Raw genomic sequence first — 16,896 nt, 5'->3', positions numbered from 1 at the left:
TTTCATTTGGTCATTTATATTAGATTTAAGAAATTTATATAGATATATTTTATTATTTAATGAACCTGAGTTAGCTGTCTTTGTCTTGTTATTTTGCAATTAATCGGTTTTTGATAACTGATGTCTTTCCAGTTGACGAACAAAGTAATTAACAAACAATATTTTTTCTATCAGATTTTATAACTAAACAATAGAAAACATACAAGACACATTCATTTCCAATTATTTTTTATAATGCGTAAACAATTTTCAGTTCTTCAAAGAATTGTGAAAACCACGAACGCAACATAAGGTTTGTAAATCTGTGAGAATATACAAGTCTTGCAATGCTGTATCAAGATGATCAACTCACATATATATACATATATACTATACCAAAATATCCTACAGAGAATGCGCTGCACTAGTTAATAACGGTTTTCAAATAGCAATTAGTTGCGTGCGGAAATGCGAGTGTTCGTGAAATGTTGGCTTTTTCTTATTTTTAAAAATGTATTGCCATGTTATTTGCAGTGACATTTGGTTGTCGACTAACACATGTAATTAATGCTTAACCTTCTGTTCTAAGACATGCATAGTAAATATCAGTTAGTAACACTGCTTTGTGAATCCTGGAGTTCATGTAGTTGAATGTTAGATCGCTTTTTTTGCTAATTTACAATTGATAAGAACATGTAATAAGCTGTGGCTTATCTAATATGCGCGTATTTTGTGTTTGCAAATGTTTTTTTAATGAAAATTGCAATTGTTTTTCATATTTAAAGAATTGGACGTATTCCCGTTTACATTTATATTATTTTATTTTTTAATTTTGACTGTTTATTAAAAAACGTTGTTGCAAAATCTTCTTATGAATATTTTTACATGAAGATATTGCAAGTGTATAAATAAAGGCAACAGTAGTATACCACTGTTCGAAATTCATAAATCGATTGAGAAAAAACCAAATCTGGGTTACAAACTAAAACTGAGGGAAACATAAGAGGAGAACTACGACACAGCAGAATCACAACATTAAAATGTAACAAACACAGAAACGAACTATGATATTACAATGGCAATTTTTCAGACTTGGTACAGGACATTTTAATAAAACAAAAATGGTGGGTTGAACCTGAAAACTGTTTATTTTTATTTTTATCCTTCGTCCACATAACCCTGCTGAAGCAGTCAAACGTTAGCTAACCATTTATAGGTTTATAATAACTGCAGTCACATGGCGGTATTCTGTAAACAAATTCTGTTAAATTAAATTTTTGATTTTTAAATAACAAAATTAAACGATTCATATCTTTTCATTGTGCGTTATTTGGGTTATTAAGGGGGTGATAGTACATCTTGTTGTAATACAATACGTTGATTCCATTATTCTGTTACAAGCAGTTACTTTTTCTCCAGTATTGATACGTGTCTAATATGTTACAAAAATACTCAATAATTTTGATCACAGATTCACATCTATTTCTCAGGAAAGAAGCATATTTAGATTGGTTTTATCAGTTACGACAATAGTATTATGAGCTATGTTGGTTTTTTTAAAAACTAATTAAATCTAAGAAGGTTTACAATTTTTATAAGTATGTTTATATTTCAGGAGTCTGTCGAGTTCTGAACTCGACTCTCTGAAAGAAGATTTTGTTACTGAAACATTAGGAACTAAAGAGCTTGAATTCCTGAAGCAAAAGTATGGACCTATTACACCAGACAGTCCAATAAAATACCAAAGAAGCATCAGTGGTTCGAACATGAAAGAAGAAACAGAAGATATTCTCCCTGGTATCCAAATGGGTTCAATGGCCGACAGAAGACACAACATCATGTCAACAGTTCACAAGGAACAGGGACTCACGACAAAGTTCCCGGATCCTCCACCGAGCTTTTTACTTCCTCGTTGCATTAATTCAACACTTTCGTCATCGCAAACAGTCACAAGATATTCAAAAGAAACAAACAAAACAACGACTGTAAGACCAATTCCTAAAAGTATCTCTATTGACACGTGTCTTTTGAAAGCAACAAAGATGTCTCCTCAGGATAGTGCTCAATCTAGTTTATCACATTCTCCTGTCGCATTAGAGACAACGACGCATTGTAGTTTTCAGCAAAATTTAACACCAATTCCGGTTACTCATATAGTACCATCGAGAAATGCTTTATCTGCTAGTGCAGAAACCGTCACGCCTAAAACTGCAAGACGACAGTTTTTTGCCGATAATGTTTCAGAACCTAGTGTTCACCGTCCATGGCCCGGTCGCAGTCGGAGCCATGATAGTGTTTCAAAACGAGAAAGAGAAGGCATTGTTGGTAATATTGGAATAGAAAAAGACGAAACTATGTCTGAAAATTCGTTAAACGAAAATGTTGACGTATATGTAAATTTGTCCTCTGATATAGACGATCAAGTGCAGCTACAAGAAGAAGATGACTTACTTTCGCCGGTCAAGGAATCAAAAAGTGATAAAAAGAAAAGGAAAGCAGCAACAAGGTCTATAAGTTTAGACAGTTCATCAGTAAAGAAGACACTTGCAAAAGCTGGAGTGTCGGTTATGTCGCCAGCAGCACCTTCCGCACTTACACCATCGGACATATTTGCAGCTGTAAAACGCAAATTTAAAACGAATATTAAACGTTCTTCGTCATTATCAGAGAAGGAACTACACTCAGTTAGAACTAATGGATCCCATAATTCTAGTAGTACATCCACCATTTCTAAAACAGATTCTCTTCAAGAAATGAAAAATACATTCGAACCTCCTCTCTCAGGCTTACCTCCAAAATCAATACTCATTCCACCTCCAACTCCACCGATTTCCTCCATGCAGAGGAAAGTATTACCTTTGGTAAGTAAATTAAGTATTAAAAGTTAAACTGATATAACATATAGACAAATATAAAATTTAGTCGTTATTGAAAAGAAGATAATCTCGAAGTCACTGTAAGTAGGCGTTTGTAAAAGAAACAGATAAAAATAGTCCATGAAAATAAGAATATCAATCGGTATATATCCTTGTTAACAGTAACTGACATTTAAAGTGCTTTTCTGTGACTATTATTGAAGAACAGTCCACTAGTGTTAAAATGCCATCAAACGAAATAATTACCCAATTGTTGTCAATATAGTGATTCTTTTTTTACATTTTTACCTATTATGTGTTTACATGGCATCAAACGACGGCAAATAATTACCCAATTGTTGTCAATATACTGATTTTTTTTACATTTTTACCTATTATGCCTGTATTCTTTGTTCACACTTTGGTGTACATATAATGGAATTCTATGCGACTGTCATACAAGTGAGAGGTTTCACTAGTTATAATTCCAGGTTTACATTAGAAAATGCCTGTAACAAACCAGGAATAAGATAGTTGTTATTTGATCGTTTGATGTGTTTGAGCTGTTTACTTTGCCATTGTATTATGGACTTATTATTAATTTTTCCATGGCTCAAACCGAAAAAAGCTATAAAGGCCCCAAAATGGCTAGTGTGAAACAATTCAAACAGGAAAATCAGCGGTCTAATTTATATAAAAACGAGAAACACGTTTGAACCACACCAAATAAACGACAACCACTGAACAACAGGCTTCTGACTTAGGACAGATCACAAAAAATGCAACGGATTTAAATGTTTCAACCGGCGCCAACACTCAACCTAATCATAAACAGTATTGTAGCAGCATTACAACACACACTATCAAGTATGCATGCAGATGTGTTTAAACTTTTAAAATGAAGACACGTAATGTAGGCAAATAATATTGTATGATTCAAAATGTTTTGAAAGGCAAAAAACAGAATGACAAGTTTTTATATCCCATTTTCTGGTCTTTGCATCCGTTCGTTCGTCCGTCCGTCTGTGTCGCTTCAGGTTTAAGTTTTTGTCCGAGGTAGTTTTTTATGAAGTTGAAGTCCAATCAACTTGAAACTTAGTAAACATGTTACCAATGATATCATCTTTCCAATTTTAATGCAAAATTATATATTATCCAATTTTCACGGGCCACTGAACATAGAAAATAACAGTGCGGATTTGGTATCCGTGTACTTCGGACACATTCTTGTTTATAATTGATTAACTTATATTTCAGATGGCCGATGAAATCACAAAAACAAAAAGGGCAAGGGAAGACAAGAAAGACAAATCTAAAAAGAGACAGAGATCCAAGTCTGCAGAGCGAGCTCGGACAGGTCCGTCTTTTCTTGAGCAACCAATTGTTCGACAAGACATTATTCCACAGTCAAGAGTGTTAGGTTTTGAAACATCCGTATGATAAAACACTAAAAGACCATAGATATAAGTCTGATTATTTTTTTTATTGTTTTTATCACTTCTATCAAGAAAAAGAGAAATTGACTGCAGTCTTTATTATGGAACCTTAAATCTAAAAACAATTATGACAACATTTATTTATAATTCAAAACTTAATTAACGATATTGTTTGGAAAGGAAATAAGCGAAGAAACAAATATAAATTTTAATTCCACATACATTCACATTAATATGATATTTTGCAGAATAATTCGATTACCACAATACTAAAAGACGACAAAAAGTGTAGTCTATCCTGATTTTTCTATCGACAAATAAATTATATACAAAATTGTATTAACATGTAATGTAATTAAATCTTTGTATTTGTATAGCTGTTTACCTGTTTGTTATAATGTTTATATTTGTTTTTATTTAATATTTATTTCAATTCTGTCTTTCATTGTTATTTTGTTTCAAATACCTCGTGTTTGTTGTGTTGAAAATTGTGACCTTTTATGTTTTCAAAAGTTTACATTGATATGTATAAATAAATAAGATATTTAGGAATTTATTAAGAATGTAGTCATTTCAGGTAATGGGAATTTCGTCATATGTTGATACTTCTCGGATTTTTTCTAAGATACTGGATTAAAAAAAAAATGTTTCAAGTCACCTACTTTTCTGTTTTCGATTCAGTTTTGTTTTAATAAACAAAACTCTTCTGATTAATAGTATCAATTTTAAATTGGAGTTTTTTTTTTTTAAATATCACCTGACTAAATCATTAGTTATCGCATTTTTAATGTTCTTCGTTTCCGGGTAGTAATGTAGTAATAGTATCCACTGTAATGATTTTTCACAAATTAAATTTTTTTCGGTTTTATCAGATCGTTACATTTGTTTACAATGGTATAGCGTTTCAATTAAAACCTTTTTCATAGATCACTCTGATATTTTTTATTTTTTTTACATAGAGTGTAGAAATTTATTTGTTAGTTAGATAACTTACTATTGTGTTAAAAAACACATGTAGAGGAATTTTAGTCTCAGAATAAGTCTTCAAATTTTATTGTAGTACCAAGTCTATAAAGCAGTGTGAAACTACAAGTGTGTATGTTACATTAGCTTTAGTTGTGTTATGAGGTTTAAACAAAGCTTGTTATTGAGTTTGAACAAACTTAGGGTGTTTGCTACTCCGGTTATTGTCTATTAAAAAAATTAGGATCCTCTGGTTTTATCCATGTGCAACCATGAACACTTTTGCCGGTATCTTTACTCTACCGTTTATAATTTCATAACATATCGTTTAAATTTTCTTTTTTAACATTTGATAAAATCTTTGTTATTTTTTCATTATTTGTGAGAAAAAAAGGTGCAAATGTTGAAACCCCTAGAGAGAGTTTTTCTGTAAAATTTTGTATTGCTTATATCTCAAAAACGAGGACACTGTCCATTCAAATTCATTTAAGTCATTTAAAATCTTGTTATTTTGAAACATTAGAGCGAACATCCTTAATTCTAAGCAGTTAGATTACACTACTTGATCTTACTTTAATTGGTTCGTGTGATAAATTGTTAATTTATTTATAAGTTCTGTTAATTTGATATTATTTCAGTAGTGTGTGTCATATCCGGTTTACCGTATCTTTGCATATTGTACTATGATTATAAATCACTGAACTTTCAACTTATGTTATGACAATAAAAATTAAAAAAATACTCTTATTAAGAATTTCGATTTTTCGTTTTCAATTAATAAGAGAAGAAAAAAAATCTTTTAGAACGTTTTATGCTTCCGTAAGTTTTGCTTCCTAAAGATTTAAGCAAATTGCAAATTGTCTTTTATTTTTATATCGGACTAGAAATTTACTATATTGATTGCGATATGCTTTTAATTAAAGTTTCTTCTTTTTCGCTTCTACAAGATCATATGAACATTTGTTTATGCTTGATGCCGCATCTATTTCTTAAATCTTAATATACAAGTGTTTATAACATATGTCGTTGCGAAGAAGATCATTCGAAATTTCGGAAATTGATTTCTTTAAGAAGTGCAGCATATTTTTTCTTATAATCATCGGTTGACATAACGAAAAAGTAACGAATGCACTTTTTTTGTCTGCAAATTTCAAAATTCTTATCAAACAAGATTTTTTTTTATTCTTGTATAAACGACAAATTAAACTAAATAAGAATGTAGAACTAAATATTATATGTATGACACAACAGATAATAAAGTCACTTTCATAGTTTTTAAAAGTTATTTTTCATAAATCAATGAAAAACGGAAGTTCCTTAATCAAATGGTAAAATCAAAAGCTCAAACATCAAACGATTGGATAACAGTATTCCTGACTTGAAACAGGCATTTTCCTATATAGAAAATGGTTGATTAAACCTGGTTTTAATCAATAGTTAAACCTTTCACCTGTATGACGGTCTCATCAAATTCCATTTTATTGACACCGATGTGTGGACAAAACAAACAGACATGACAGATAAAATGTCAGAAATAGGGGTACAGCAGTCAATATTGTGTTATACCTTAATCACTATAAAAACAAACAAATATGTAAGAAAGAAGCACAACAAAGCAAAGAAAAAAGAGCATATACATGTAAGACTCAGATCGACGTCTGGTCTCTAATCGACGTCCGTTCCACAAATCGACGTCCACATCTGATGTCACAAATAAAATAACATTCCAAATCGACGGCCAATTTTATGCCTATCTTATCGACGTCCAATTTTTAGCTTCTCTATTCAAGGTTTGTTTTGGACACAGAGTACACAATTGAATTGAATAGATAGCATGCAAATGAAACGTTTAAACTTTAATCATATTACACGTGACATATTAGAACTATTTAAAGAAACACTATTTTCAAAAATTTATAACATAGTGTGTAAACAGGTTCAGATAACATTTTTTAAATATTAGAGATTTAGACATAACATAAAGAGATGTGGTATGCCAATGAGACAACTACCCACAAGAGTTTAAATTAAGTGAATATGAGCAATTATACTTGAAGGCAACTGTTTAGCTTTCAACAATGATAAAAAAAACATACCACAAAGGCGATAAGATTAAAGGCAACAGCATGAATAGTGTAAACAAATAAAAATTAGAATCATATTTAAACACACAATTATGAAAGACCAATATGACAAACATATAAACCAACGACATGCACATACACAAAATAAAGAATTTGTCGGAGTTAAACATGTGTGTGAGCACTTAACCTAGAACAGAGGTGTTACAGCACAACATAAACACATACTGCCAATTTCTTGTGTATATGTTTTTACTCCAGGAGTAAAACTCAGAAATTTGCTCTAAATATCTTACAGATTCCGAATTATGATACTCTGAAAACCATTTGCTGTACTTCTTTATTTTGTCTATTGTTGAAGATTGGATTATGGTAATAGGTGTCGTTTTTTCGGTCGTTGGGTTGCTTTCTGATTGACTTTATGGAAAGTATGTATGAATATTGGAAAATGTAGTTGTAAACTAGAACCCTATCAAACATGTACGGGTATAAGACGTCCAGTAATTTATTATTTATTGATTTTTGACACCAATTCAAGACGACTACAATTTATGGACCTTTTTGGCAATACACAACGTCACTTTAGACGTCGATTAGAGAATCAAAATATTCGACGTCGATTTGAAAATGTAACGTTAGATTTGGACGTCGGTTGAAAATGTTACGTCAGATTTGGACGTCGATTTGAGAACGGACGTCGATTAGAGGCCGGACATCGATTTGAGTCTTACATATGTATTAGAACAAATGAAAGACAAACATACATAAATTTTCAAAATTTAATGCAAATCAGTCAAATAATGCAATAGTCTCATGGTGGATAAATCTGTTCTATTTCGGTTCGTACGAAGTGTTGGAAGTAAACAACTGCCCAAGTCATCCAATGATAGGGTTGTCGAAACTGAAAACAGAAAGGATGTATCTAAAAAACATCAATCAAGTATTATTTTGACAATTAGATTATAGCTTGCCCGATTTTTGTAGGGTTCGTGTTGCTAAGCTTATAGGTTTCTTTGTAGTTGTTAACTATACTGGTGTTAGTTTATTTGGTTGTTTTCTGTTTTATTGCCATGGCATTGTCAGTTTGATTCAGACTTATGAGTTGGTTTATTCCTTTGGTATCTGTTCGTGTTAACTTAACAAATACATAATGCATTTTTATATGCAATTCAAATTCGTGTAAACCAGATAAACCTATCCTCCATTCAGTCATATTTATCATATTGTATGTTAATTGATCCACATATTATGACTTTCTCTTCGATTTAGTACATGTTTGAGTGAAATGTAAAATGTGTCGATAGAAAGTCATGTGATTATTGCGTGATATATAGTCGGTCTTCTCAATAAATGACCGAGTGCAGTTAACTAGTTTTGTGTTTGTAGCTGTTTTAATTTACCACAATTGATTTTTAATATTTTAGTCCCACACAGAAAACCCTAGACGTTTTTGGAACAACTTTTTTTAACTGCTGTTCAACTTTGTACTTTGTACTTAGCTTTCAAACTTTTGTATCTGGGCGTCACTAGTAAGTCTTGTGTGGACAAAACGCACTTCTGGCGTATTAAACTTTAAACATTGTGCCTTTTGTTAGCTATTATTCGTGTGTTTCTTTGTCAAATATGTTCTCCTATTTTTTTGTATTGTAGTCCTGTAATGTTGTGTTGTCATTTTAATATTATATTTAACATGGCCATTAAAGAGGAAGGTTTGGCATGCCACAAAACCAGATTCAACCAACCATATTTTTCTTTAAAAAATGTCCAGTCCCATTTCAGGAATATGATCATTGTTATATTATAGTTCGTTTCTTTGTGTGTTACATTTTGACGTTGTGTTTCTTTTGTGTCGTTTGTTTCTTCTTATATTTGAGTGTGAATTCACAATATTTTAAGACGTGTCACGATACTTTTCAATCCAAAATTCATGTATTTAGTTTTGATGTTATACTTGTTATTCTTATCGGATTTTGTCTAATGCTTAGTTCGTTTCTCTGTGTGTTACATTTTAGTGTTGTGTCGTCATTCTCCTGTTATATTTAATGCGTTTCCCTCGGTTTTGGTTTTTGACCCGGATTGGTTTTTTTTCTATCGATTTATGAGTTTTGAACATCGGTATACTACTGTTGCCTTTATTTATGTTACTGTAATTATTACAATAATATCTTAAAAGGCGTTCTAGCAGGTAATGGTAGAAATATAAAATAGTATTTATACTGACTTCCGTTCGCATATGAACTTTATTCGGTGTGAACAACCATAGTCATTCCATTTGCCATTGTACCCTTTTTGTGTCATAAGACAGTCTTCATCGTGACGATTATTCGATGGTTCATGTGGAAGCCAACTTGTAAATCCAAAAGGTTCTCCATTGGACGCCCATTCCCAAGTTCCCTCTGTAAATTCATCCGAACCGTCTAACCAGAATGATCCTTGATAGAAAAAGATAAAACTAAAATCAAACAATAGCTTGTACCCTTTTAAAATTTATCACTTAACAAGAACTATCAACGTCATATCAATGATAATTTTACAGGTTTAGCTACGAAGATTTGGGTTTGTTTCACACTTGCATATAAAATGTCCAAAAATAAATTGTTTCCTTAAAAGTTAGGTAACAAACTTATTCGCCTAAAATCTTTTTTATGTCTTTAATACATTTGTCTATCTTATTGATATTAAATTTAAAAAAATTAAACTACGCATATACTTCTTGCAATCTATCTATGTTTCTCGCGTCTGGCATATTAAAGTATAATCCTGGTACCTTTAATAATTATTTCTTTATTAAAAATTTAAAAATTATTATCGGTTCTAGAATTAAATATAGAAACAAGGTAAGAAAGATCCATTCAAACATTAAATTAAAATGCAAGAAAGAGACTGGTTGTTGATTTTTGTTGTTGCTTAATATGTACTAGACAATACTAGACAATACATAGACGTGTCTACTTATCTATCCAAAATTCATGTAATTGGTTTTGATGTTATATTGTTATATTTGTTATTCTCATAGGATTTTGTCTAATGCTTAGTCCATTTCTGTGTGTGTTACGTTTTAATGTTGTGTCGTTTTTCTCCTCTTATATTTAATGCGTTTCTCTCAGTTTAGTTTGTTACCCCGATTTTGTTTTTTGTCCATGGATTTATGAGTTTTGAATAGCGGTATACTACTGTTGCCTTTATTTAAGCAGGAGAACACAATATGAAACTTAGTACGTTAAGTAAATTGTATGCATTGCAAGCTGTTGTTATTGTTAGCGGTATTAGACAGTACATACAGAGAAAGATTTGAATACAAAATAAAAATACATTTTAAAATAAAAAGCCTCATATTTAGTTGAAACATCAAATATTTAGATTTTATGAATATTTAATGACAATGAAACTAACCTGTATGATTATTTACCCCTCCTGCAATAAACGCATTCTCTTCTTTAGAGTCTATGATGACTAATTCTGCTGAGTGAGCTCGACAATCATTCTATTGGTAGAAACAAAAACAGTAGCATTAAACTTTTGATTTTTTGGGGGCATGGAATGGTGTTATTATTGACAAACCGTCAAAAGATTATGTGTATGTAAACAATAGGCGTATTTACACTTGTATGCAAATTTGTCTGCCATTACGTTAAATCACACAGGTTCCGGTAAACTTTGACATAACAATTCAAAATAATTCACGTCATAATTAAAAAGATATTGTTGCTTGACGTCAGAAGGTTATTCGGAGGAGGTGATTTAAGGTAATTCGGAGGCGAAATTCAGCTAAATACCAAAAGTTTAAATACGTTTATAATCAAAGATACAATGATAATAATGATGTACGTCAGACAAGCGTTACGTCTATAAAAGACTCACTAGTGTGGCTCACTAATTTTTGTTTTACAATAAGACTAAATTAAAAAAAAATATTCGCATTGAGGGTCAATTTTCCGAACGGTTTTGTCAAATACAGTTTTTCTTGGTATAGAAATGATTTCGTATTTCGAATAATTCAAAATTTTGCAAACAGATAGTCTATCGCCGAGTTTTTGTCCAAAATTCCGAAAGGTGTTTAATCTGTTATTTTCATTTTTTTTAAATGGTGGGAAACATGTTTTAAGAAAACTGAAAAATATGATAACGATTATATTAGTACCCTACCGAGGCATCACGCCAATTGAGCGAGTCTGTGCTAAAATAGTAACAAGACGTTCCATATTCAACCCATCCAGATCTGCATGATGCATCCACGTACAATGGAAGAAAAACTAAAAATAGAAAAACTGTTTTTTAATAGAGTACAAAACAAGGTCCTGATAAAATCGTCTACTAAACTGTCGAAAACTGACGTTTATCGCATGTCAGGGGAGAACTATATAAACAAGATGTCTAAATACATATTGTATTCATTTCTAAGTCAGATATCATGAGATCTACATCAACACAAATCATTCAATAAAGTTAGTAATTTCGAAGAAAAATTGATTTTTCTAAGAGACGGTTAAAATCTTAGATTGACAGTTTTGACGGACTTTTGTTTATATCTTCATAGATATTATTGTTTTACCTAAAGCGAATTCGTTAAAGGTGGTTATGTTTACATCAACAGTAACTTACATGGGTATTTCGAACCGCAGTTTGTCTTTGTTAATTAAATGATTGAATAAATAAGACAGGATTTTTTGTCAGATGCGTTGCGTGTTTACACGAATTTATTTTAATGACATTTTATCATCTACTTTTTTTTATTTCTTTTTTTTATAAATCGTTTCCTCTTTTATTTAAAATACTATTTCATCCAATTACAAAATGTTAAATGTAGCCTTGAAAAATGTGTCCATTTATTTTATGAAAAAATATATAAAGGAGTTTGATAGTTATCTTCAAGTCAGATGAAACTTCAAACTAAAAACAAATGATGCATATATATTTTTTTCAACTAAATGGCTTGTTTTATTATAAAACTTCTGTATATTTTTTCTTAAGAAAATTCTATAAATTTACTTTTGTTTAATTGTTTGCTTCCAGTTTATAATTCGTTGATATGTTTTCCGTATGCAGTTAACTTGAAGTAACCTTTCTCGTAAAAATCCGGTGATCGCAATACTCATGGATCTGTTATGAAATAAACTATTATCTTATGGTACATGTTATAAACGTGCTCAATATCCATGCTTCTTTGTTGATTATTTAATACAATGGTGACAATTGGTGAACTACGGCTTCTAAACACCGCAAATAATAAGCTGCCATCACATCATAACAGATCGAGATAAAAAAAAAAGACGATTAAACGATATGCGTAAAAATGATAAAATCGTGCACAGTTGACTAAGTTGATGATACATATATGCATTGATTCATGGATTGGATTAACATTATGTTTCACCGGTCACTCGTATCATATGATTTTTAAGCTATACTTTCAAGACGTTCTAATGCGAAGGGTTGTTTCAACTATAGAAAGAAATGAATGTGTTAAAGAAAAATTTAAATAAAATTCAAACTTACCTGTTATTGATAAGAAATTTCTAATGTCGAAAGACAACATGTCGACGTGCATTTAAGATCAAGGAGTTCATCATAGATAAAATGTTCAGAACATTTGGAAACTTTTGATCATGTCTTATCATCGCTTAGCGAATGTATGATCAAAACAAACAAAGACGTTTACATTATATAGATAACACATAGCTGAGAGGGTGATAGAGTATTGTGTACCCCGAGAAAAGATTGTCAGTTGCAGAAAAGCCTAGGTTGACAATATTTTTCGAGGGGTACCAATCCGATCACCCTCTCAGCTATGTGTTATTTAATATGTTTTACTGAATGTCCAATCATTATTGTATTTTACAGATGAATTATATTTAAAAGTATTTCCTATGACGTCACGTACATAACAATATTATGGGTATAAGAGAATCAACAGAAGTGAAGCGAGATGTTTTATTTCTTATTTTGACAGTCAGATAATAGAATCTGAGCCAAAAAGTAGAATTTAAGCATTGTCTTTAATACATTGATGTAAATTCAATTCATTGTCCTTTTAATTATGGAATTTTGAATGGCCTGGATGAGAGCGTGACATTCACAAATAATTGTCACCCGCTCAGCCATGTGAAAGAGTAAATTAACACCCTCGTATTAGCCAATCAAAATATGGCTTTGTAACGTGAAGTATAATAAATTCTAATTAATGGTGGCAAATACCAAAAGAAAAAAAATACCAACAGTATTATGACATTAATTGACACCCCCCCCCCCCCCCAAAAAAAAAAAACAAACCCTAACAATAACGAATCAGTCAACAAAACAACACTATTTGAAAGAAGAAGACATTTCAAGAGGAAGAAAGGACGACAGCATGGGAACACTAGCATTAGGTGTTTATATAGTCTGTAAGTTTATATACAATACGGATAAACTCAATTTTCTCTTGAATAAAATGTGATTAAAGGTTACAATTGGGGTTCGTGTTGCTTATTCTTTAGTTGTCTATGTTGTGTAATGTGTACTTTTGTTTGTCTGTTTGTCCTTTTCATTTTTAGCCATGGCGTTGTCAGTTTATTTTCGATTTATGAGCTTGACTGTCCCTCGGGTATCTTTCGTCCCTCTATTATAACACAGTAATAAAATATCCTTCATGTAGACAGATTAATATAAGCATATTGTGCATGTTTGTTAATCCTCTTCATGAATGTAAATTTATATTTTAGTTTGTGTTATTCATATTTAAATCTTGTTACAAACATTGTCTTTCTTAAAAATCAAAAAAAAACAAAAACAAAAAAAAAAACACTAATTGTTCTGCTTTATATGTATATGTATCAGTATATAGGATCCTACACCCTGTATATACTGTTTACTTACATTCCGATATGGCACACAATCATTCGTTAATCAGAATATCTATGATGTCTTTCCCTAAAAATCTGTTTAATCTGTACAGAAAGATACTTCTGGGAGAACATGATTTGTTCATTAGTAGTACTGGGCGTTGGACTTGTCTTCAATGCATTTAAAACTGACACTACTCTTAGATCGGTGATTTGAATCTATTGTTTTTGAGATTTTATGTTTGTACTTCCAATCAATCTGAGTTCTATTGATTTTTACAGTTTGTTATCAAGTCTGTGTTGTTATATCACTTTTCAGTTCAAGGGATAGTTGAGCGCTGACACATATGTTTAACCCTAAGATATTATGTATATGCATCTCCTATGTCAGCCTGTATCTCAGTAAGGGTCATGTCATTTTATTTGGTTTGTTATGTCGTAAATTGTTTTGGTATAAATCAGGCCGTTAGGTTTCTCGTTTTTAGAAATTATTTCATGTTTTTTTTTATGTCTGGCATTTTAAAGCTTACCATCTACATACAATGGAAGAATAAATAGCAATAGAATTTTGTTAGTGAATATATCGTTTAAACTGTCGGAAATGGACTATTACTGCAGTCAGGGAAGCTATAATAATCAGATGTTTTAAGTTTTTAAGTAAGAAGTAAAGAAATCTGCACAAGATAAAATCAATCAAAAAAATAATTTCCCTTACTGACGGCCGTAAATGTATTAATATGACAGTTTTGGCAGTTATGTTTTGACCTTTTGATGTTAACGTCTACTCAAAATTCATTGTTTTATCTTTAGCAAACCCTCTCAAACTTCCCATGTGCAACGAAAACTACATCAGTATGCACGTAAATTTGTTTACATCAAAAGTTACTGTATATCTATATTACGAACCCTCCCTAATTAGACCAATAATGATCGCAGGTGCTCTGGAAGGGTAAGCAGATTCTAGTGAAATGTAACACATACAGACAACAGTATTAAACCGCTGTTCAGTAGTCATAAATCAATTAAGGTTTATCATAACCTTTTGACTAATACGATCGTATTGACAAAACAGTTTGAGAACAGACAAACTTATGCACAAGCAAAAGTTTTAAGGCATGGCAGAACGTAGATAATTAAATTTTAAATGCATTTTATGATTCAGAAAATTATAAACTTTTCTGGATTTTGCTATTTATTTTTTTATCCCTGCAGAAGGTGCAAAAATAAACTAGGCTTGGCAAACGGTTGAGAAGCTCCCCTCATATAATCAATGTTGTCAGTCTATGGAAGAAGCGTATCGATAAAACTTTTCTTATATCACATAGCGATATTGTCTAATATCAATTGTAAATAAGCAGACATTCCATGCGGAAAATGTTGTTTTCGGCAACGAAAAATTAAGAAAATACTAACTTTCAAACTTATTGTTCAAATATAAACAATAATTGAGTCTAAATATACATTCACAAGTTAGTTAGAAGCTAAAGTTTATGTCCGTGTAAAATTTGAAGTGCGGTGTTTTTCTTATATACATAAATAAACAAATGCTATTAGTTCTTATATCAATGCGATACTTTTAAAATATCATAGCGGTGTTTTTGTTTTATCAATATTAGTACTTATTAGTATTAATATTAGACATCTGTACCCATATTTTGACAATTTTACCTATTATGTCTGTTTTGTTCACGCATCGTTGTAAATATGACAGAATGTGACGAGACAGTCATACACGTGAGAGGCTAATCGCTATAAACCAGGTTCAATCCACCATTTTCAAAATTTGACAATGCCAGTACCGAGTCAGAAATATGACAGTTGTTATCCATTCGTTTGGTGTGTGTTTTATCATTTGATTTTACCATTTGATAAAGGACTTTCTGTTTTTAATTTTCCTCGGAGTTCAGTATTTTTGTGATTTTACTTCTTAGTAGTATTGTATGTAAATAAGCAGTTTTAAGACCATTGTTTAAATTAAAAATTTTTGGTAACATCTTGCAAATTTCTCAATTGGTTTTGGAAGCAGAACTAATCAAATGAGGGTTAAATAAACAATGTCGTAATCAAATTGTTAAGTATCAAAATGATTGTTCACATATATAACATTAAGCAAATTTTATAATGAACGCACCGAAATAATATATATCCGATATGCTCGCAACGCACGCATGGAAGACCTTCTTTATTGATAACAATGAAACTAACTTGTGACAAAGATGAATCATACTGTCCCCCTTCAGATGGATTCGACAAAAATCTGACCTGTACGTTTGAATCTCATTTTTTTTATACATATTGGACCGTTGGTTTTCCTGTTTGAATGGTTTAACACTAGTAATGTTTTTGTTCCTATATAGCGTGGTGTTCGCTGTGAGCCAAGGCTCCGTGTTTAAGGCCCTACTTTGATCTATAGTGGTTTACTTTAAACTTTATTACTTTGTTTGAAAATTGTCTCAGTCACGCTATATAGGAACAAAAACATTACTAGCGTTAAACCATTCAAACAGGAAAAACCAAAACTCATGCACCATCTTCTTATATCTATAAATCTTTAAAAAGTTCCCCTTATAAATAACTACTTTCCAGTCCTCCAACTGAACGATCTAAATTTATAAATATAGAAAAGATATATACACATTTCTAACGTCAAAAGACATTTTCATCTTATTTATCTGTGTTCTTAACATTCTTTTTAGTACTCATTGAAGAAATAAATTTATAACAAGCGATACGGATTGTTCTTTTGCACTAAGAAATGTTC

The 16,896-nt window shown here is 31.1% G+C and overlaps 2 protein-coding genes across 3 annotated transcripts in view; one reads left to right on the top strand and one right to left on the bottom strand.

The window, feature by feature from the left end:
• LOC143055001 (uncharacterized) overlaps positions 1-6,507 on the top strand; it is a 109,052-nt gene extending 102,545 nt beyond the window's left edge. Inside the window, exons 18-20 of one of the 2 annotated variants that reach the window (XM_076228114.1) lie at positions 254-292; positions 1,595-2,840; positions 4,092-6,507. In XM_076228114.1, coding sequence (XP_076084229.1) covers positions 254-292; positions 1,595-2,840; positions 4,092-4,274 — 1,468 coding nt within the window. In that variant the 3' untranslated portion in view covers positions 4,275-6,507. The remainder of the gene's footprint in view (positions 1-253; positions 293-1,594; positions 2,841-4,091) is intronic. The other variant, XM_076228115.1, reaches the window with a different exon arrangement.
• A 1,572-nt stretch (positions 6,508-8,079) lies between these two features.
• On the bottom strand, positions 8,080-12,931 carry LOC143053906 (perlucin-like protein). Its single transcript, XM_076226699.1, has 5 exons — positions 12,811-12,931; positions 11,461-11,567; positions 10,708-10,798; positions 9,536-9,746; positions 8,080-8,215 (listed from the first exon to the last, which is right to left on the bottom strand). Exons 1-5 carry the CDS (start codon positions 12,860-12,862, stop codon positions 8,191-8,193), a joined length of 486 nt encoding a protein of 161 aa, XP_076082814.1. The 5' UTR covers positions 12,863-12,931; the 3' UTR covers positions 8,080-8,190.
• Positions 12,932-16,896: the final 3,965 nt, after the last annotated feature.

The sequence above is a fragment of the Mytilus galloprovincialis genome, chromosome 12 (assembly GCF_965363235.1).
Source record: "Mytilus galloprovincialis chromosome 12, xbMytGall1.hap1.1, whole genome shotgun sequence".
In the NCBI taxonomy this organism is placed as follows: Eukaryota; Metazoa; Mollusca; class Bivalvia; order Mytilida; family Mytilidae; genus Mytilus; species Mytilus galloprovincialis.
Note: the sequence above shows the minus strand (reverse complement) of the source record. Positions and strands in the feature narration are given on the sequence as shown.